Source organism: Myotis nattereri (assembly GCF_964212035.1).
Source record: "Myotis nattereri genome assembly, chromosome: 13".
Lineage (NCBI taxonomy): Eukaryota > Metazoa > Chordata > Mammalia > Chiroptera > Vespertilionidae > Myotis > Myotis nattereri.
Window position 1 is genome coordinate 7,269,833 of NC_138088.1, and position 21,314 is coordinate 7,291,146.

Below are 21,314 nucleotides of genomic sequence, written 5' to 3' on the forward strand. Positions count from 1 at the left end.
TTCCCAGCCGGCCCTCCGCCCTCCGCTCCTCCCTGTTTTTCTTTGCTTCTCATTCAGATCTCGCCTTTGCACTCAAAGTCTCCATCTGAGCACTGAGCGCGGGAACAATAACGAGCCCTCAGGCCAGCCTCACTGCGTGGCCGGTTCCTCACGGCAAGTCAGGCTTACAGAGCAGGGCCCACAGGCGCCCGCGGAGGCCAGCGGCCTGGGCGCACCGCAGCCCCGGAGCGCCCCTGGAGCGGAGGAGAGGTGGCAGGGAAGGGACAGTTGGAGCGGCTCTGAGGACCGGACGCTGGTCAGAGCCCCCGGCGGTCGCAGCTTTGGCTCCGGGCCCGCCCCTCGCCGCGCGTCCCGCCCCGCCCCGTCCCGCCCGCCCCCTCCAGCCTCTAAAGCGCCGGGCGCGCCTCCCTGGCTGCCACACTTTCACTCTCCGCAGCCGCTTCAGCTCAGCGTCTGGCTTTGGTCCTCCCACAGCCGCCAGCCCGTGCCATGGATGCCAAGATCGTTGCCGTGCTGGCCCTGGTGCTGGCTGCGCTCTGCCTCAGCGACGGTGAGTGTGCTTGCGGCGGGGGCCGGGCCGGCACCTGGCTCCAGGCTCGGCTCAGGGCGCCGGATCCGCGCGGGGCCGCGACTCCTCTTCGTCCGCGCCGCCCGGAGCGAACCCGATGCAAACTGCTCTGCAGGGAAAGACGCTGCCGGTTTCGCAGGGCGCGCTCCCTCCGGGTGCGGCGTCGAGTCCCGCGCGCAGCCTAGCGCCGGGACGCTGCGGCTTTGCACTTTGCAGCCGGGCTCGGGTTGCGGGAGCGCAGAGCGAGGTCCTGCAGGACAGATAACTGGGTGAGCGCGCCGAGGGCGAGTTTCTGAGTGGGCGCCGGAGAGGGCTGGGGGAGTGGAACCGAGTTGGAAGCCGAGGGGGGCGGGGGTACCCGGCCCTTGCCCATCCACCCCGGAGCTAGAGCCTTCCCGCGCCCGGCTAGCTTTCCAGAGGCGGTGGGCTCAAGGGCTGGAGGTGCGATCCATCGGCGGGTGGTTGGTGTAGGGAAGAGCTCTTTGCAAGCCTGACAAAGCGCTTGTGGAGGCTGTGCGATCCGGCGCAGCAGCTTGGCGGTCCCTCCGCGAGCGGCCGGCGCTCACTCTGCAGCGCCCGGTATGCGAGCAGCTGTCGGGTCTGCGCCACCCACCTGGCCGCGCTTCTACACAGCTCCGAGGTCCGAAGCGACGCGCCAAACCTGGGCATGCACCCAGCCATGGCCTCCTTGTCTCTTCACAGGGTCCCTCTAGAGAGGCGCTGGGGTCATCACAGTCGCATTTGCCCATGTGCCCAAAACACACCTGCAGAAATGCGCCTTTGTGCCGCCAGGGCAGTGGCCACCTCAGAATGAGCTCTTCCACAAGGTTCAATCGCCAAGGCCTTAGGCCATTGTGCGAGGTGGTGTCCAGTTTCACCGGGAGAGCGAGAGAGCTTTTTTCCTTTTGAAGCGTGAGAGCATCGCGCTGTCCTGTCACAGGACACCGCCGCTGCTGCAAACCAAAATAAACTTGCAAAAAAACAAAAACAAAACCATGTTAGTAAGGCCTTGCTGCCTGTTCTGTTCTTGGCTGCGAAGTTTACAACAGACTCTGCAAAGGAACGAAGGACACTCCGAGTCAGTGGTTCTCAACCTTCTGGCCCTCTAAATACAGTTCCTCATGTTGTGACCCAACCATAAAATTATTTTCGTTGCTACTTCATAACTGCCATGTTGCTACTGTTATGAATCGTAATGTAAATATCTGATATGCAGGATGGTCTCAGGCGACCCCTGTGAAAGGATCGTTCTACCGCCAAAGGAGTCGCGACCCACAGGTTGAGAACCGCTGCTGAGTGCTCTTGGTGCCCCTAGGGTCTGTGCAGGACGCCGGCCTGGAGCACTAGGCTGGGTTGGGGGGAAGACTCCTGCTGCCTCGTGGCAGGCCGTGGTGGGTGAGCCGCCTGGGTAAGGAGAGCAAGCAGCATGCAACTGGACCAGGCAGGGGGCCTGGGCTAATGGGTTCTTGGCTGACCCCTGGAAAGTGCTCTCTAACAGTGTAGGGAGTTGCTGGTCAGAGCTGCAGAGGGACCAGATCAAAGGCAAGTTAAAAAGTTTCTCCTGATGAAACAGTATCCTAGGCTGGGATCTCCACATTGACTCCCCAGGTCAGGGAGGCATTCTGGTTTGGGAATTAACAATTGAATGGTCTTGTGAGAGTGGAGGCGCCACCACACACCCCTCTCTCCAGATAAATGCTGCTGCCCTAGCTGCAGAAAGGACTGGAATGCAAGGACTCAGGTCATTGAATCCTGGGCATCGCTGATCTGGGGGGTCGCTTGCCCCTCATGGCAGCCAAGTGTCCAGTCCAGAGTGCTGGACTCCAAGCTGGCCTGCTTCTCCTTGCATGCCCAGGCCAGGATGCATTTTTTTTTTTTTTAACTCCTGGGGCCCGTGTCCCGATGCTGAGTTCCACAGCTGCTCCGGGAGATACCCTTGTGCAGGCTCAGGCTTGGGATCCTGCCCTTCCTCCCTGGCTGACCTCAGCCAAGAAGCTGGTGTTCTGGGTGTCCCAGCTTCCAGGGCTTAAACCGAGGGTGGGCCCCATTCCCAGGCTCGGTTGGAGAGTCTGGCCAGGGTCTGTCTTTTCATTAAAGTGGAAGTTGCTCTGCTAACCGCTCTGAAATAAAGCGAAGGTCTCAACCCTCAGTAACAGCTGGGCTAGTCAGGTGTCTTTCTTGTATGTGATGTCACACCCAAAACAGTTGGGGAAGTCAGGAATAGTGACAGGAAGCTGTAGGAAAGGACACAGTGGACGCAGCCCTGAGTTTTCTCCATAAGTGCACTTGGACTCTGTCACTTGAAAAAACTATTGAGGCCCTGGCCAGATAGCTCAGCCGGTTAGAACCTTGTCCTGATATGCCAAGGTTACAGGTTCAATCCCAGGTCGGGCACATATAAGAATCAACCAATGAATGCATGAATAAGTGGAACGACAAATCCATGTTTCTCTCTCTATCTCCCTCTCTCTGCCTTCTCTCTAAAATCAATAATAATAATATTAAACTATTGAAAATCCCCACTTGATAGACAGGCAGCTGGTTCCTGGGAGCAGAAATAAGAATTGCTCTGAAGGAATGGATGTTCCCAGAGGATTAAGGGAAGGAGAGGAGCAAATGAGAAAGCCTGTGTTCTGAGTTCAGACTAGGCCTGGCCTGCCCTGCGTGGAGCCAAGACGCCTCCTTGGACACTGGAGAGCAGCAGTCCCCACCCCCTCCCCCCGCAGTGCTCATACCATGCGCCTTCCAGCTCCCTGTTGCTCCAGGATTGAGCCCTATCCTGGCTCACCTCGGCCCCAGGCCCTGCTCAGCTCAGCAGGACCCATGAGAATTCTAGGGAACCTGGAGGCGGGCTACTCAGAGGGCGACCTGGCTCCTGCTTTAGCCCAACTGCCTAGCCCGGTTCTGGGCTTGCTTTCCAGGTGGTCCGGTTACCAGGCAGGACAGAAGGGCGGTGTCTGTGCGGTTGCTGAGAGCCAGGCCCCGTCAGGGACTTTCTGGGTTTGATCTGGGTCCCTGTGAAGGCTGCTCCGTGCTCTCCTGCACCGTGAGTCCACTGAGCGCTCTGAACCAGGCTTTATTCCTTCTGTTTCTCAGGACATTGAGTTTGGTTTAGGGGAGGGGGTCTGCTCTTCCAGGACTTGGTGGCTAAATTGGCCACCCCATGCCGTTTCTCAACTGAATGCAGCCTTTAGAAAAAAAAAAAAATCTAAGCTGTCCCTACTTTGCAAGCTTTCGTGCGGCTTCCCCAGCTCTCTTACCCCAAAGTGCACAGCCTCAGAACCAACAGGAGACCTCTGGGAGCCCTGTAAACAAGACACTTAAAAAAAAAAAAGTCTCTGGACTAAATATTCTCAGACATATATTTAATCCCTGATGAAAGGATCCACAAACTCAAATAATTTGGGTTATTAAGTAGGGCTTGGATAAAATCTGCAGGAAAAACCCTCACAAATCCCAGCCTCCCCTGGCTTGCAATTCTAGACTTAAAGGGTAAGGGTGGTTTCGGCAGGAGCCCTTTGCTAATTTACACTAATGAGAGGCAATTATGGCATTTTGGAAATTGGTGAATGTGCAAACAAAGATGTAATACAACCCAGGAGGCCGTAGGGTCCCTGCAATGAAAGCCATATTTGACTCCACCCTGATAGTCTCCATGCCTCTGGGAAGGGCTGGAAAGAAGTAGGCCCTTGTCCTATCCTCTGGGGACTCCCAGGTAGGAAGCCAGCCAGGATTCCTTTGTTGTTGCCTGGGCTTAAGGTAAATGAGGCGAGAAGACTGCAGGGGGCGGGGGGTCCTGGAGGGCAGTAATCCCAGGAAGTGGGTGATGCTCCTGGGATGAGGCCTGTTGCAGAGGAGGGAGGAGCGATAGCTCACGGACCTGGGTCTGAGCAGGGAAGACTTCCCCAGGTGGCTCTGGAGAGTTTCTTTCGCACAGAATAGCTGGGAACCTCGGTGCCTCTGACTGAAATAGTTCTGTCCTGTGATTAACATCCTTTATCTTAAGAAATCTGAGCAGGGACTGCTTATTGTCGTTTTCCCACCCTCCCTCCTCCTAGGGTCCATCTCTCCACAGGTCCTCTTGGCCTCTGGCCCTGGCGAAGTTGAGTCCGAGCCCCCCAAGGAGGAGGTCTTTGCCAGGATGCACCAGTGGCTCACCCATCGCTCTCCATCCTACCGTCGTTCTACCATCCTTTCCCAGCTGCACACCCAGATACGTGTGCGTCTCTGAGGCCTGGCGGGATAATAACGAGCTGCCTTGTTCTTATTGCCTCTTATAGGGAAGCCGGTCAGCCTGAGCTACAGATGCCCTTGCCGATTCTTCGAGAGCCATGTTGCAAGAGCCAACGTCAAGCATCTCAAAATCCTCAACACTCCAAACTGTGCCCTTCAGATCGTGTAAGTCTGGCCATCATCCTCCCGGAATGTTGCATCTATTGGGCACAGTGACACCTAACTGGCGGACTCGGTGAAGCTAGAGAAATGACACATGCCAAGTGTCTGGCCTTGAACTTGGCATAATTAGAGGCAGCTGTTATTACCACAAGGACTTAGAGCGCAGGAGTTTCCTTCTGTGCCCACAGTGGCCCTTGCCTCTTCTTTCTAAGCGTCTTCCCTCTGGCACAGGAAGTGGCCGTGCCTCTGGACTAGAGAAACACTGGCCTTCCCAAAGTTTGGGCTTGAGTTCAGGTCTGGCAGACACAGAATTAGCCCATAGTGGTACCCAGATTTGATCTTCCATCCACTCTGTCCCTGGGCTTACGTGTATTTCTGTCTTCCTTGTACCGTCAAGATGATTCACCAAAACAAAAATCTGCGGATACTCTCCAGTTATCCTCACAAGCTCCCATAACCTTGCAGATAAGGTCCTACTTTTTTGCCCCTACATCTGGCCACAGGCTCCTTGCGTGCCCTGTGTCTTGCTCTTGCTTCTCAGGCTCTGTGTTCCGTTTCCCTCAAATCCAACCCCAATGATTCCTATGGGAACTCTGCCACGCCAGCACCTGGCTCCAGGGAGGGTCCCACGTGGGCGGCGGGTGAGCCGATGCGCAGGTGCACACCCGCCTCTCCTGTCCTTGCAGGGCCAAGCTGAAGAACAACAACAGACAAGTGTGCATCGACCCAAAACTGAAGTGGATTCAGGAATACCTGGAGAAAGCTTTAAACAAGTAAGCACAACCGCCAGAAAGGACTTTCCACTAGAGCCACTGGAGGAAAGCTAAAACTGTGTGAAAGTCCTGAGAGGGCAAAGGCGTGGGGAGGAAGGCCTGCGTGGCGAGGGCCAGGTGTGCGCCTGGGGCAGCGCTTTGGCCTGGGCACGGGCGGGAGGTTTGCCCGGCATGTAGACATCTGCATTTATAGCCTATGGTACGATATCACAGCTTATATTCATTCACCCGGACCCTTGCACATTGGCTGTTTTACAGCTGGGGTTTTTCTGAGAAATTGTATTATCCCAACAGCATTTTCCACCAGTCACTTCCCCTGTGATCATCACAGTCATCATCATTCTCGTTATCCCTTTTAAAATCAGTGATTACTTAATATCTGTATTTGGTTTGCTTTGGATTTTCCCTCTTCTACCCTGGGGAGCCTGGGCACAGTCAGGTGATGGCCAAGCGTGGAGCTCAAAAAAGTGGCCTTCCTCCAAAAGCGGAGGCATGGAGGGAGACTGGGGGCCCTGGTGGGCGCACTCCTCCTGGAATGAGGGCCCAGGGCAGCCCCAGACACTGGCCGTACTAGACAGCTGCCAGCACCCCCTCTTTCAAGCACAGGGCATGGACCTCCGGGCTCTGCACCGCAGCCATCACTGGGGACTGTGCTCAGAGACCCTCTCCTGCCATTCCCGGCCTCTCTCCTGCCAGCGCATGCTTTCACCTCGCTTCCGCTCGCTCGCATTTCCCTCCGTGCTCGGGGAGGAGGGTGACCTGGGGCTGCGGCCCGCAGCGCCCTCCTCCCCATGCCCTCCCTCCTGCTCAGGCCCTCTGTGAGAATCTGCTCCAGCCTCCCCCAAAGCGGGGCTGGCCTCCCGGGGTGTGGGACCCCATGCCCCCCCTTCCCATGAGAGACAAGTCTCTGCAAACTCAAATGCAGTTTCAACCTGAGAGCGTTCTTGGAGGAATCTGGTTTCAGTGATTGCCTCTGAGGCATGTGTGTGCCCCGGAGGCTCTGCAAATGCTAAGTTTTCTGAAACCTGAGGTGCAAATTAAATGAATGAAAGCGCCTCTTACCACTAACTCCTGCTCCTGAAGCCACAACAGCTCAATCCGAGATGCTGGCAAGGTGAAATTTCCACCCCTAAATGTGATCCACAGATGGGCCTGGTGGTGTTTGTAACGTTTTGCAAGGCATTTTTTTTTATATATATTTTTGTGCACACTTTTTTAAACATTTCTTTATAAGACAAATGTATTCCAGAATATATTTATAGTCAAACAATTCATACGTTTGAAGTGGAGCCATATGAATGTCAGTAGACACATTTCTCTATTACCTTAAGCTACTGGCAGTTTGTAAAGAAATACATAGAAATGTGATGGAAGCTTTTCAATGTTGGGCACAGTGTATTTTTTCACTTGTACTAAGATTGTATCGAATGTGACATTATATGCACCAGCAATAAAATGCCAATTGTTTCATGGTACAAGCATCCTACTGTATGTGGGAGTTATTGTCTGAAGTAAACCCGTTAGCTGTGAGACATGGCGCTCTTACACGTTTCCCGCCTTCCCGACGCGGGTCAGGTGCCATGGGTCCCTCCTGCGGGTTCCCGTGTGAGAGCCAGCACACAGGCCTCGCCCAGGAGCAAATGCAATCTGCGACTCACGTTTTTGCGTTTGTTTTTTTGTTTTGTTTTGGTTTTGTTTTTAACCCAATGGAAGCAGCGGTGCTAGTTTTCTGAAGAATAATATTTGACTCACTAATTCCTCTTCCCCTTCCTTCTCCTCGGTTCTCCTAACATCCCCACGTAATCTCTAGAGACTCAACCCTTATAATATCCAGCTCTCACATTTTCCCATGTACAACTCCCATCCTTCCAGCCCATGGTTCATATCAAGCTTTCCCAGGAACAGGTGGCCGTATCCCATAAATCATTAAATACCATTCAGCTTGAATCATTTTAATGTGACAGTCACGAGCCAGTTGCTCTAATAAAATTCTGCTAACCAACTCTCTCCCTCATTCTTCAGAACAATCTCAGCCATCCCCAGGGGTCTCCACAGGCGTCCAGAAAGGAGAAGGTGGGATGCTGCTGCCTTCTCTCCTCCTGGCAGGCCTACTAAACCCTGGGCTCGAGCCTCTGATGTGCAATGCAGAGATTTTTCACGTTAAACAGAGAGCTCAGCTCTGTGTTGAGAAGGAAGGAAGCCTGGGAAAGCAGGTGGGGGGAGACAGAGATGCAGTCCAGCCTGGCCCTGGTTAGTCTACACACCCTTTTAGATGTGAATTCCTTTCCCCACTGCAAGCCGCAGGCAACAGCGGGAGCCAGGGTCACGCTGGCAAATTGGCGATTGCTGTGCTCAGTTCACAGGTGTGGGGAAGCCTCGCATTTTGTGAATCAAGGCAAATGTCTACTTTACTTCAATGAGGTGCTGATGGACAGGGCCTTGCCCAGGGGCCTCCAGGCCTGAGGACAGATGGCACCAGTCCAGGGGCCAGTGTTACTATTGTGCAGAGTGAGGCAGACTCCTGTTTATTTCAACGTCATTAATGGTTCTACTAATTTTATCTAAGGGGGCGCAGAGAAGAAAAAGTGGGGAAAAAAGAAAAGATAGGAAAAAAGAAGCGACAGAAGAAGAGAAAGGCTGCTCAGAGGAGGAAGCACTAGTTTCTGCCGCCCGGAGCTGGACCGCAGTGCCCGCTGTGCTTCCCTCCCAGCGCTTTGTAAATTGGCTCTACCCTCCTCAGAGCAGACCCCGGCCTCCGGGGCGCTCGGACTCTAGGGGAGCAGCGCTCTGCCATCGCTGTGGCCATGCTGGCCCTGCCTGTTGTGCTTACTGAGACCCTCCTGGTCTGCTAAATTCTGAAGACAGTAGTTGTGCAGAGACTGAGGTTGGGGTCCGGGACGTGGAGACCCTGCTCAGGACCCTCTAGAAGAGCCGGGACTCTATCTAGAGTGACCTGGATCTCCATCATCCCCCGGGTTTCTGAGCCTCCCACCTGCCCTTCACTCCCTCCTTTAGAAGGCCCATGAGCCCTCCGGGGCACACCTACAGGCTGCTCCTGTCTGAGACCAGCATGCGCCTGCCTGGCCACCACCCAACACAGTCTGCTCGCCCAGCACGGGCCCCGGCCAGCAGGGGGCATGTGCCTATGCCCTCTCATTGCTGCCAGTGGTGCTGCCCACCCAGGCCTTTTCAGGGCAGAGCTGGCCTGGCCCTTCCATTCGAGGTGATAGCGGACTCCTTTGCCCCTGTCCCTTGCCTGGCCCTCACCTCTGCCCCCGGGTGGACTTCTCCAGCCCCTTCCCCAGGCCAGCTGTGTGAGTGGCTCCCCCTCCAGGCTCAGGTGGGTGTCTGAATGAGGTGCTTCTCGGTGCGCTGGGTAATTTATTTTAGATTCCTTACACGGGTGTGGAGGCCCTCTGTGAAGGGCCGGCAGCTCTGGGGCTCCTAGCTCCCCTCCCCCTCCTCTGGAAGAGTCTCCGTGACCCTGCGGTTAGGTTGCAGGACGGACACAGCTGCCTCAGTTCTCACTCCTGGGAAATATCTGCTTAAAGAGACAAGGTTTAAATTCTAGAACTTCACTCACTGCCCTCCCTACAGAATTATGTCTGAGATTTCTTGCCAAGTCTCTCTAACTAGGACCAGAAGGAGGGGGTCAGGGGGGAGAGCAAGGCCCCGATGTCAGCACTGCTTTGACAAAGGATGCCTTGCCTATCTGCCCTTCTCCCACTCCCATAACACATAAACACACCCACACCCCAGCCCCGGTCACAGTTTCATCACATGGATCCAGAAAGATGCAGGGGATGGAGGTTAGAGCTGACGGGTTTCAGGAGAAGAGAGTGCAAGGCGCCTGTGTGCCAGACTCCCCTGTGTCCAGGTGCCCTGTCCCCCGGTGCTCTAAGGTGCCCCTGGTGGTCACAGCACAGAGCACTACAGCTTCCCTTTGCCACTGGAGAGAGGTCTTTGCATCCCTTCTAGCTGGCGAAGGCTCCCTGCCTCACTCCTACTGCCAGCACGGGGGTGGTAGGTCTGTGCCTGGACGCGTGGGGGCTCACACCCTCCGTCACACACTACCCTCCTGCCTCTGAGGCATCCGGATGTTCACTGGGTGGCCAGGGCCGCGGTCCTTCCTGCAGAAGCAGCAGCAGGCCTGGTCGGGGAGCCTGGCTGGGCTGTTCCTAATTTGCACATGCGCCAGCGAGAAAGAAGAGCAGGCCTGTGCCTCATGCTGTCCTTCGCTCTTTACACTGTGGGAGCAGCCACCTCTGCTAGAGAGGGTGACAGGTCCTCCCTGAGCACAGGAGCAGCTGCCCTTCAGCAACAGGTCAAGCTGTGGCCAGCCTGCGTTGACAAACCAGTGCTCAGGGGGACAGTGCCCCTCCTGTCCTGGGGAGGGGGTGCTGCGGGGACTAAGGGAGCTGGCCCAGGGTTACGACCTGCAGGCCAGCATCGTCCGCCGTCACACGACTGCACTGGCCCTGGGCTTCACTGTGTCTGACAAGCAGGCATAGCCCCGGCCCCGTGGAAGGGTCCTGGGTGGCTGGGGAAGAGCCGAAGAGCCGGGCCTCGGTGTGGAGCCGGGCTGACACTGGGCAGTGTCCCGTGTCTGCTCCAGGTGAGTGGTGTGTGAGGTCTGCAGTGGCGAAGGCCTGTCTTGTCCTGTGGCCTCTGCACCAGCCTGGCTCCGTGCCCTCATTCATCTGCCACGATCATGCTTCTGCCCATCTGTCCTCTCCCCCTCCCACCTTCCTGCCACCCTGTGCTTCGCCATGGCCATGCTGTCTCTCACCGCCCTCCCCTCCCCAGGGCCTCGGAAGGGAGGTCAGGAGCTGCCTCCGCGGTGGGCTGGGCGCCTCATGCGAGGCCGGGCCTCTGCGGGAACCTGCCTTAATGGTGTCTCCCTCTCTTCTTGTTAACAGGAGGTTCAAGATGTGAGAGGCGCAGGCTGGGTCAGCGCCCAGGAGGCCTCGGGGGGAGGCTGGGCGAAGCCAGTGTTAGGAAGGGCCCCGTGGTCACCTGGCACAGCCGGGCAGGGCCCAGTGCGCTCCCAGGGCTTGGTTTTGCACAATTTACCTTACTTTCACCGTTTGATTATGTAGCAAAATATATTTGGATTTTTTTTTTCATTTAGCTTAATTATCCAATGTCACTGGTGACAAATAGGAACTTAGACAAAAACCATTATTTTCTGTGCATTATTATATCTGTAGCGTGGAGCCCCAGTCTGACTAGGGGTCCCTGAGTGTTGTATGCCTCTGAGCTGCACAGACTGGGACCCCAGGCTGTGGGGCAGAGCCACCAGGAGGGTCAGGACCCATCTGCAGGCAAACCCCAGCGAAGGCGGCCACAGGGGGCAGGAGGTAGGTTCTAGAGGGCCAGGCAGGGGTTTCCAGGCAGGCAGCAGGAGGGAGGCCAGGGCGGGGCCTCATCCGCGCTCTCCTCTCCATCTCATCATGCTCTTCGCATCATCCTCTCTCTCATCCATCACCATGTGCATCTGAGACTGTCCGTGACCCGGGAAGGACTCTCAAGACAAAAGCTTTTGTTTAAACTGGGCCTCAAGAAACAAACCAAAGTGTATTCTGTTACCAGGTCCTGGAAACGCTGTGCACATCTGTGTCTACTTTGCAATATTGTCTGTTGTCTGATCCTGTTTTCTTGTTCAAAGCCGTGTCCTCGGTGCTGCCTTGTCAGTTCCCCACATGCAGAGGCTGAGGGAGAGGAGCTGCGCGGGGGACTTGAGCCCGGCCCCTGGTTAGGGCTGCCATGACGTGGGTGGGGCGGCCTTGTTTTCCCCACTGAGCACAAAGCCATGGTGGATGGACGGAGCCCCAGGGAAGCCAGTGTGCAGCAGTGCTGACATCCAAGAACGCGGCCCCTCACGTTTCCATAGGTGGGGATAGCTCAGAGCTACAGACAGTTGTGCCTTTATTGGGTCAAGCCAGCATTGCTTTGAGAATAACAGAAATAACAAGAAAAGAGTTGTTACCTTGGTTTTAAAAACACAATCCATAAAATACCTCATCGTGGGTATTGTTTTCCTGGTTAAATCTGACTTCATCTCTTCCCCATCGGGCAGCCCATCATGCCTCACCTGCCTGTGGCCCTGGGCTCTTCTGCTGCTGCTGTTACCATTGCGTCCGGGAGGCCCACCCCGGCCTCCCCTTTAGACGGACGTGCAGGAAGTTGGCAAAGAGCCCTGCTGCTGGAGATGTTTCCCTTTGCTGAGGGCATTTTGTGGAATTACATTAAACAACTTAAAAATTTCACTTTTTAAAAAGGGAGGCACTGAGGGGTTTTTGCTTGTTTTGTTTTTTATTTGGTCTCACTAATACTTTCCCCCTTTGATTGAAGATCCAGTAAAGTTTTTAAAATTCAGAAAGTGGAAAAAAAGAAGGCAAAACAAGGGATGTATCCATTGACAGGCCCCTGCAAACAGCATGCAGGAAGTACGTTACAGGGAAATGAATTTGAATTGTAGGTGTTTGTAGATTTAATAATCATTGGATTATCAGGAACAGGTGTTAGGCATTTCCATAAGTATTTCTTAAAAGTGACTCTTCATGCTACAAAGCCATTCCATCAACCAAACAGGTATTCACCTCCTCCAAGCGGCTACCTTCTATTGGAAACACAAAGCATGGGGGCTTTTATCAGTTATAAGGCAGACAGGACTGGTTTCTAAACCCTCTTTTAAAATTAACCTGTCACTACAGGGCTCCTGAATTATACATGAAATTATTATTGCATTTTCAGCGGGAGGCTCGTTTTCTAGGTATTTAAAAACATTTCCAAGATATTTAAAAACCTCATGGAAAATGTGGAAGCTTCTTCCCTGGAATCCATGAGCCAGAGCCACTAAACTCCTAAGTCAGAGGAAATACGGCCCTAAATCTTGACTGCAGTTAAATATAGAGTCATTTCTGTGTCTCCTGACAGGAGGGGAAATAGGTAAGAGTAGAAGCTGCAGGGAAAATTATTTGTGTAACAACTTCTGTATCTGCAATCTGCTCCTGAAAGGAGACGTTCCGGCTAAAGCACACACGTTTAAATAGTCCCTTTGCAAAGGAAAGGCTCTCCCTCTTGCTTTCAAAACTCAAGTCAAGTGCATCGGGTGATCAGGGTCACCCAGCTGTTCCTCCAGGCCCAGCACTGCCTCTACCTGACCTTCCCTCGGGCTCAGCATGACCTCCAGGGCAGCTCTTCCTCGCCAGCCTCTGCATCACGTGGGGTGAACTCTGGGGACTGGGGCTCACTTGTGTGCTGTGTGTTGGAACCTGAATCTGTGCCATGTGTTGTTCGTACTGTTCTTTGTCCTGCTCTGGCCAGGTGCTGAGAGCCCAGCGAGGAGCCTCAGAAGGAGCCCTCTGCCTGTCTGAGCAGAGGACCTGCGTAGCAAAGGCTGCTGCGCCCCTGGGAGTCCTGAGGGGGGTTCGATGGCACCTTCCTTTTCTGAATACTGCCTGGTGTGGCCACATGGGCTGCCGCACTGGGGCTGCATCACCCTTCTCAGGGAAGTGCCCTTCTGCCGCTGGATGAGATTTGTGGGGTCCTCGCCCCTCCACACATTTTCTCTGACCCTTTCTGAGGGAACCCACCCTGGGAACCACCCATGTCCTCTCAGCAGACCACTGACATAGCCGAGTTGACAAACCCCACAGGGAAGTCCTTAGTCCCCAACCTCGCTGGACTCTCAGCCCCTGAGCAGGGATGGGTTCAGTGTTCAATGTGATAAATACTGTATCTTGTTTTGTTTAAATTGCATCTCCCAGATAATGTGAAAATGGTCCAGGAGAAGGCAGCTTCCTGTCTGCAGTATGCTTTCTTAATAAGTAACAATTCCTTTTGAGAAACAATTTCTACTTTCATATCCATGAAAAGATGTACTGTATATGCACTTATAATTGTTCTAATAAAGACATGTACTCAAATGCAGCAGCCAACCGGCTTGAAAATTAGTGTTAGCATTTGGAGTTTTTGGGACTTGGTTTTCCTCCCTCGGGCCCCAGGGGCATGTAATTCTAGCTGCAGTGGTGAGTGGAAAACAGGCCATTGTAATGCTAAACATGAGCCAGAGCTCTGGGAGCTCACCTGCCCCCCTCCTCCACTGACCCTGAGCTGGGAAAGCTGCACCCTCTCCCCAGGTGTCCTTGGCTTTGCTGGAATTCCCTCTGAAAGACGAGGCAGCCCTCTGCTCAGAAGGGATGGCTTTGGGAGAGGGCCCTGGTGTTTGCTGGAGGATGTGGGAAGGAGACCTCCACTCTGGGCTTGTCAGGCTTTAGTGGGAGACAAACAGGCCCGCCCCTGAGGGCCCTGCTGAGGACCCTGCACCAGAGCCTTTCTTCCCAGACAGGGGCCCTCTGAAAGCCAGGCCCTGACTCTCTCAAGGGCTACCCAACACCATCCTGGGGTCTGCAGCGCTGACCGGCAGGGCTCTGTCCTCACGGAGGTCAGCCCTTTGCACTTTCTACCTCATTCTCTCTGGTCCACGGTCAACCACCCTGGGAAGGGAGGCCCACACAAACACCACTGATGTCTGAGCCCAGGGTGTTCTGTCCTCAAGACTCTCTTGTCCCAGGCTCAACGCGACCGCGTCACCACTGAGCCCAGATCCTCCCTCCTACGTACAGGGTGACCACAGTGTGGTTGCTAAGGTGCAGAATGGACTGGAGGACCAGAGAAGGGTTAGAGGAGGCCACAGTGAGCGGCATCGTGGTGTCCTGAGACAAGCGTGGCTGTGAAGGCTGGTAGGCCAGTGCTTGAGTCCTGGTCTCTCTGCTCACCCTGGGATGTGAGACACGCCCCTTGCCTTGAGTCTCAGTCTTGGCTCCCAGCTGCGACCCTAGGCTTAGTAGCACCAGGAGATATGAGGGTTAGACTAGAACAGTGTGCATGGCAGCCATTTCCCCCCTCTCTCAGCCTGCTGTCCCCTAGGGTTCACTGCACTGGAATCAGTCCACACCTGCCTCTGCTTCGACCTTAGCGAAGCTCAGACACCAACTAGCTATGAGTGACTCAACTTGAGCTTCTCACTCTCAGCTGACAGGTGGGGAGATGCCTCTTGGTTGGGGTTTTGTAGGTTCCTGAGAGCCTGTGCCGTGCTGGTCCACACACTCTACCACTGTTCTAACTCTAGGAATGAGCAATCTCTGGGTTAACTTTTAAGAATGCGGTAGACTCTTCACAAGGACGTAGCATCCTATATAATAAAGAGCTAATATGCTAATTAGAATGAACAGTAGAATGACCGTCCGCAACCTTCCAGACGAAGCTGGAGGCTGTGAGGGCTGAGCCCCTTGCATGAATTTCTTGCATCGGGTCTCTAGTTAAAAATAAAGTCCCTGGTCTTTCACGCCCTGCATGGCTGCTGGCCCTTACTGTATTAGTCAGCTGATAACTGCCATGCCAGGCCTATTCTAGGTGGTGTGGAGACTTCGGTGGACAAGACAGCTTCCTCTCTGACTTCATGGACCTTGCAGTCAGGGGGCGGGACTCACAACTCAGGGAGCATTTTCCTAACACATGCTAAGGGTAGGGAAGGAGTCAGAGAAGCTAGAATGCCATCCAGCCCTGGTGAAAAGGAGCCCTGAGGGGAGCAGGTTCTTTGGGGGGTGACCTGACCCACAGGGACTGACAGTGAGAGCCTATGTGAGGCCAAGCTCTGAGTTAGAAACAGGAGTCTTTTCTGCCAGAGGTGCAGCTCCCATGGGAGCCCAGTTTTCTGTCCAGAAGCTCCAAGCTGGAGTTCAGACCTCTTTGGAGCCCTAGGCTTCTCTGCTTACAGCTGAGACCCTGGATAGGGAAGTGTGGGTAGTAGAGACAGAGGAGCAGAGGGAGCTACAACTGGATGAAATGGGTTTGGAGAGAGAAGTGGGGATGAGAGACCTGTTAGCTCTAGAGGGAGGTGAGATGGGGCTGCCCAAAGGGGAAAGGAGTGGCTGGGAAGGTCCCTTGAGTGGTCCAGCTCTATGTCCTTCTCTTGGGGTCTGTATATCCTAAAAAATTCCTGATTGAAAGCTAAAATGAGGATTTCTGCTCATTGCACCCACATAACCACACTAGGGGCAATTAGGCAGGCAGAGTGGACAAGGCAGGTGGGGCAGAAGGAGGCCGTGGGCTGGTGCACACAATTATATTGGAGACTTCCTACCCCCTTTTCCCTGCCCAGCCTCCCCAAGGGTCCTTTTGCCTATTTTCTTGGTTTCAATTAAACTCCAAGGAAAGACCATTCAGAGATGTGTCTGCTGCCCTGTTAAGATTGGTAAACGACTCAGAGGCATCCCCTAAAGCAGTGATGGTGAACCTTTTGAGCTCAGTGTGTCAGCATTTTGAAAAACCCTAACTTAACTCTGGTGCCGTGTCACATATAGAAATTTTTTGATATTTGCAACCATAGTAAAACAAAGATTTATATTTTTGATATTTATTTTATATATTTAAATGCCATTTAACAAAGAAAAATCAACCCAAAAAATGAGTTCACGTGTCACCTTTGACACACATGTCATAGGTTCGCCATCACTGCCCTAGAGCCTCCCCATAAAAGGTACACAGATTTGGTTTATGGCCTAGACGCTCTTGCCCCCTGGAAGGGACCCGCCAACACCAACCCAACTTGCCCAACATCAGTTGTGAGATGCCTGGACCATGGCCAGCCTGTGGGGCCCTCCGACCCAGCTCCAGGTGTGTGGAGGGGTCATGGGGTCTGCCCCATGGGCTGTGCATCCATGAGGAAAACAAACCGGGACAAGCAGTTGTAGGCACGTCCATCCCTGGGGCAGCCCCTGCCAGGCTGTAAGCTCCGTACTGTCTTACTGGAGATGGGGAGCTTTGTTCCCAGTGCCCTGAAGAGTGCTTGTCTTGGTGGGGGCTTAATCAGCATTTGTGGAGCAAGCTGATTCCTCAGGTTGAGCAGCATCCACAGGCCCTCGGGAGGCAGCCTCCCGGCAAGACACAGCCAAGCCCTGGTGCTCCTACCCGACGTTGGAGCTACTCTCAGATTTCAAGGAGGTTGCTCTAAGTTCTCAGGAGTTAACATTTCCTTCAGAGCAAATGAGATGCATCTAAACTCTTGGCCCATGAAACTAAACAGAAACAAAGCAGAGGGAAGCCTCTTACACTCTTGGCCCTTCTGTTTCTCCTGTGAACAGAGGGGGAGAGAGGAGTGGCAAGAGGTGCTTATGGAGTGGGAGGCTGAACGGGAGGAGCCCTGGACTTGAAGCAAAAGTGAGTATCTGCTCATTGCTGGACGATCCATCCCCGTGAAGTCTCACTCAGTCACTCTACTCCGGCACCTCTGCAGCTGACAAGAGCTCAGGAAAAGTGCGTCTCTGCTGCCTGGTCTCTTTGAATTCGTGACACTCGCCAGCAGTGCATCCTTCGTGCTGCCGGGATCCTCTCGCACAGCCCTGTCCCACTTGCTCCTCTTTTAGGTGCTCATCGCACACTTTCTTCTCTCTCTCTGAGCCACAGCTGTTTTCTTTTTTAGAGAGAGACAGAGAGGGAAAGAGAGAGAAACATCAAGGTGAGAACAAAACATTGATCAGCTGCCTCCTACATGCTCCCCACCAGGGATCAAGCCCCCAACCTGGGCATATGCCCTGACCAGGAACAGAACCGGCAACCCCTCAGTGCATGGCATGATGCCCAGCTTGGTCTGCCTTCTATGTCAGAATAAAAGGGAGTCATAAGAATGGGATTCGCCTCTCATCCACTGTCTGTTCAATCTGTGTCCACCGTCTCTGCCGTCACCCGCATGAGCGCTATGGTCCCGGCCACCCTGCACTGGGAAGTGGAGCCCAGGATGCCCCACCTTCCCAAGGACACCTTTCCTGACTCCCCCTCTCTCCATCACCAGAATTATGTTTTACTTTCTATGTCAACACACTAACATGCATATCTCCCATCAAAAGTAAAAACGAAGTAAAAATAAAAAGTCCTAGTCCCTATCCTTCTATTCTGTGCTCCCCTACAGCTTCTGCAGCATTTCTCTGCTTCTCTTCACACAAAGATTCTCAAAGGAATTGCCCACATTGTCCCTCTCATTCTTGAACCCATTTCCAGCAGAATTTGACCCTACCTCTCACTCCACTAAACTGCTCTTTGTCAAGGCCATCACTAAGCTCTGTGGGGAAATCCAATAGGCAGTTACCCGTTCCCAGCTTATTCAGTCTCAGCATCTTTTGAATCATTGATCACCATCCTTGAAACACATTTTCTGGTTGGCTCTCAGCACCACCCTTGACTGTTCCTTTGGCTTCACACAATCTTTTTCTGTTTGTTGTTTCCTGCTCATCCTCCAGACAGTTAAACAAAAGATGGCACCAGGCTCAGTCCTCAGACATTCTCCTCTAACCTTGAACTCCCTTGGCCTTGAACACCATGTAAAGACTAAGGAATCCAGAGTGATCTCGCTTTTAGACTCCAGGTTGGTACACCCAGCTCCTCCTCTGAAATCTATCATATGCAAAATAAAACGCCTAATTTTCACTTCCCCCCAAACTGCTCATCCCCATTTCTGAAACTGACAATTCCATCCCTCAAATTGCTCAGGCTGAAACCGTATAGTCATCTTTATTTTATTCCCTCACAGCTCTGTGCTAAAACCATTAACAAACCCAATTAGTTATCTTAAAAATATACCCAGAACCCAGTCACTTCTCACGGCTACCATCTTGGTCCAAGCCACAGCTGTTTTCTCCTTGAATCTCTGCACTAGCCCCTGAGCTGGCCCTTTGTCAAGTCCTGGGAGATCCTCTCCACAGCAGCAGGAGTGTAACCCCTACTCAGACCTTCCAGTGGCCAACAGAAGTTACACTCACTGGCTCCTGTCACCTATCTGACGTCACCCCTTTTCTGTGCCAACCACACTGGGCACTGGCCTCCTCTCCCTTGAACAGGTCAGGCCCACCTGTGGCAGAGGTCTTTTGCACTGGGTGGTCTCTGCCTAGAAACTATGGTTTACCCCCTCCCTTCCTTTAGTCTACACTCGCCATCACCATCTTAGAAAAGTCTTTGTAGACTTCCCCGCCCTGAACAGCAGCCCCCCTGTCTGACATGCCCTGACCACCTTATTCTGCTGCTCTCCTCCCTAGCACACCTGTCATGTCTACTTGTTTGTTGACTGCTTCCCCACAAAGAGGACTAATAGCAAATGCTGGAAGAAAGGGGCTTAGTCTGTTTTGCTCACTAGTTTTTCTTTGTGAATGGCACGCTGAAGGCACTAAAGACATATTTTCTAATGATTTCCCAATAAATTAACAGGATGTTAACACATTGGAATCCTTCTTTGCTCATCTCTAAAATAAAAATAGCTAAGTTCATCCCACAAGGTTGTGCACTTATTCCCATACTCAGGGTCACACTGATAAGTCATTACTTGGACCCAAATTCATCTTACTCCAATGTTCATATATCAGGGGTCAGACACACTGCCCCTTTTCTAGAATCCTCTAGGAATCTCCAGAACATGACAAAGGATAATGGTTCTTTTCATGTGAGCCAAGATTAAAGACTCACTCGGCCCACATCATGCTCAATGGTGAAAGACTGACAGCTTTTCCTCTAAAATCAGAAAAGACAAAGGAGCCTACTCACACCACTCTTATTCACATAGTACTAGAAGTCTCAGCTAGAGCAATTAGGCAAGTAGGAGAAATAAATTATCAGGATTGGAAAGGAAGAAATAAGATTGTCTTTATTTGCAAATGACATGATTTTATATATAGAAAATCCTGAAAACTCCACACAAAACCTTGTTAGTTTTAACCAATTAATTCATTTATTGGCTCACTCAGTAAAGTTGCAGGATACGAAATCAGGGATATTTTAATACACTAATAATGAATTTTCTAATAAAGAAATTTGTCCCATTTATAATAACACCACAAACAATAAAACCAGGAATAAATTTAACTAATGATATTGTTGAAGATACAAATAAATAGAAAGGTATCCCATGTTCGTGGACTGGAAGAATGGATATTGTTAAAATGTCAATGCTACCAAAATCCATTTATATAGTCGATGCAATCCCTACCAAGATTCCAATGGTTTTTTACAGAAGTAGAAAAATTTATGTGAAACCATAAAAGATCCCAAATAGCCAAATAAATCCTGAGGATGGAGAACAAAGCAGGAGACATCAATCTTTTGATGTCAACCTATGCTATAAAGCTGCAGTCATCACAACGGTATGGCACTGACATGAAAACAGACAAATAGATTAATGGACTGGAATTAAAAGCCCAGAAATAAACCCACACATATACAGTCAACTAATATTTGACAAGGAGGCCAAAAATACTCAATGGAGAAAAGATAGTCTTTTCAATAAATGATGCCAGGATAATTGGATATTCACATGTAGAAAAATGAAACTGGACCCATAACTTACACTATTCATAAAAATTAATTCAAAATGGACCAAATACTTAAATTTAAGACTTAAAGTCATGAAATTCTTAGAAAAAAACATAAGACTAAAGCTTCCTGATATGAATCTTGGTAATGCTTTTTTGGAACCTTTCTTTGGACACCTCTAAAATAAAGATACCCATACTCACCTCACAAGGTTGTGCATTTATTGGCATACTCAAGACCACACCGACACCTAAAGCACAGGCAACAAAATAAAAATAAACAAGGGGGACTATATAAAACCAAAAAGCTTCTGAGCAGCAAAAGAAATCAGCAAAGTGAAAAGATAACCTATGGAATGAGAAAATATATTTGCAAACCATATATCCAAAATACATAAAGAACTTATACAACTCAGTAGCAAAATAATAAATAAAAATAACCCAATAAAAAAATAGACAAAGGACCTGAATAGAGATTTCTCAAAAAAAAAAAAAAGCAATATATACAAAAGACCAACAGGTTCATGAAAAGATACTCAACATCACCTGTCATTAGGAAAACGCAAATTAAAATCATGAGATATTATCACATCTTTTAGAATGGGTATCATCAAAAAGACAAGCAATAACAAGTGCTGGTGAGGATGTGGAGGAAGGGAACCCTCATGCATTGTTGGTGCAGTGTGATTGGTGCAGCCACTATACACAACAAGTTAGAGGTTCCTCAAAAAATTAAATATGTAACTACCACATGATGCAGCAATTCTACTTCTGGGAATATGTTCAAAGGAAAATACTAACTTGAAAATTATCTGCACCTCATTTCATAGCAGCGTTATTTACAATAGCCAAGACATGGAAACAACATAAATACCCATGAATGAGTGGATGAATAAAGAAGCTGTGATAGCCATAAGTATACTGGAATGTTATTGAGCCATAATTGGTTAAAAAACAACAACACACAAATTAATAGAAAAAGAGATCAGAATCGGGGTTACCAGAGGCAGAGGTTGGTGGAGGGGAGATTGGAGGAAGGTGGTCAAAAGGCCCAAACTCCAGTATAAGATAAGTAAGTCCTAGGGATGTAAGGTACAATATGATGACTATGGCTACCGCTGCAGGATGACACAGAGGAGAGTTGTAAGGAGAGTAATCCTATGAGTGCACAAGAACTTGATGTTTTCCTCTTTTCTTTTTAAATATATATTTTTTACT

The 21,314-nt window shown here is 51.5% G+C and overlaps 1 protein-coding gene across 1 annotated transcript; it reads left to right on the forward strand.

Moving 5' to 3' along the window:
• Positions 1 to 489: 489 nt before the first annotated feature.
• On the forward strand, positions 490 to 8,548 carry CXCL12 (C-X-C motif chemokine ligand 12; the record flags this gene model as incomplete). The annotated part of the gene is made up of 4 exons (XM_081105064.1): positions 490 to 550; positions 4,849 to 4,966; positions 5,650 to 5,736; positions 8,303 to 8,548. The coding sequence occupies 4 exons, from the start codon at positions 490 to 492 to the stop codon at positions 8,394 to 8,396; spliced, it is 360 nt and encodes a 119-aa protein (XP_080961190.1). The 3' UTR covers positions 8,397 to 8,548.
• Between the last annotated feature and the right edge of the window lie 12,766 nt (positions 8,549 to 21,314).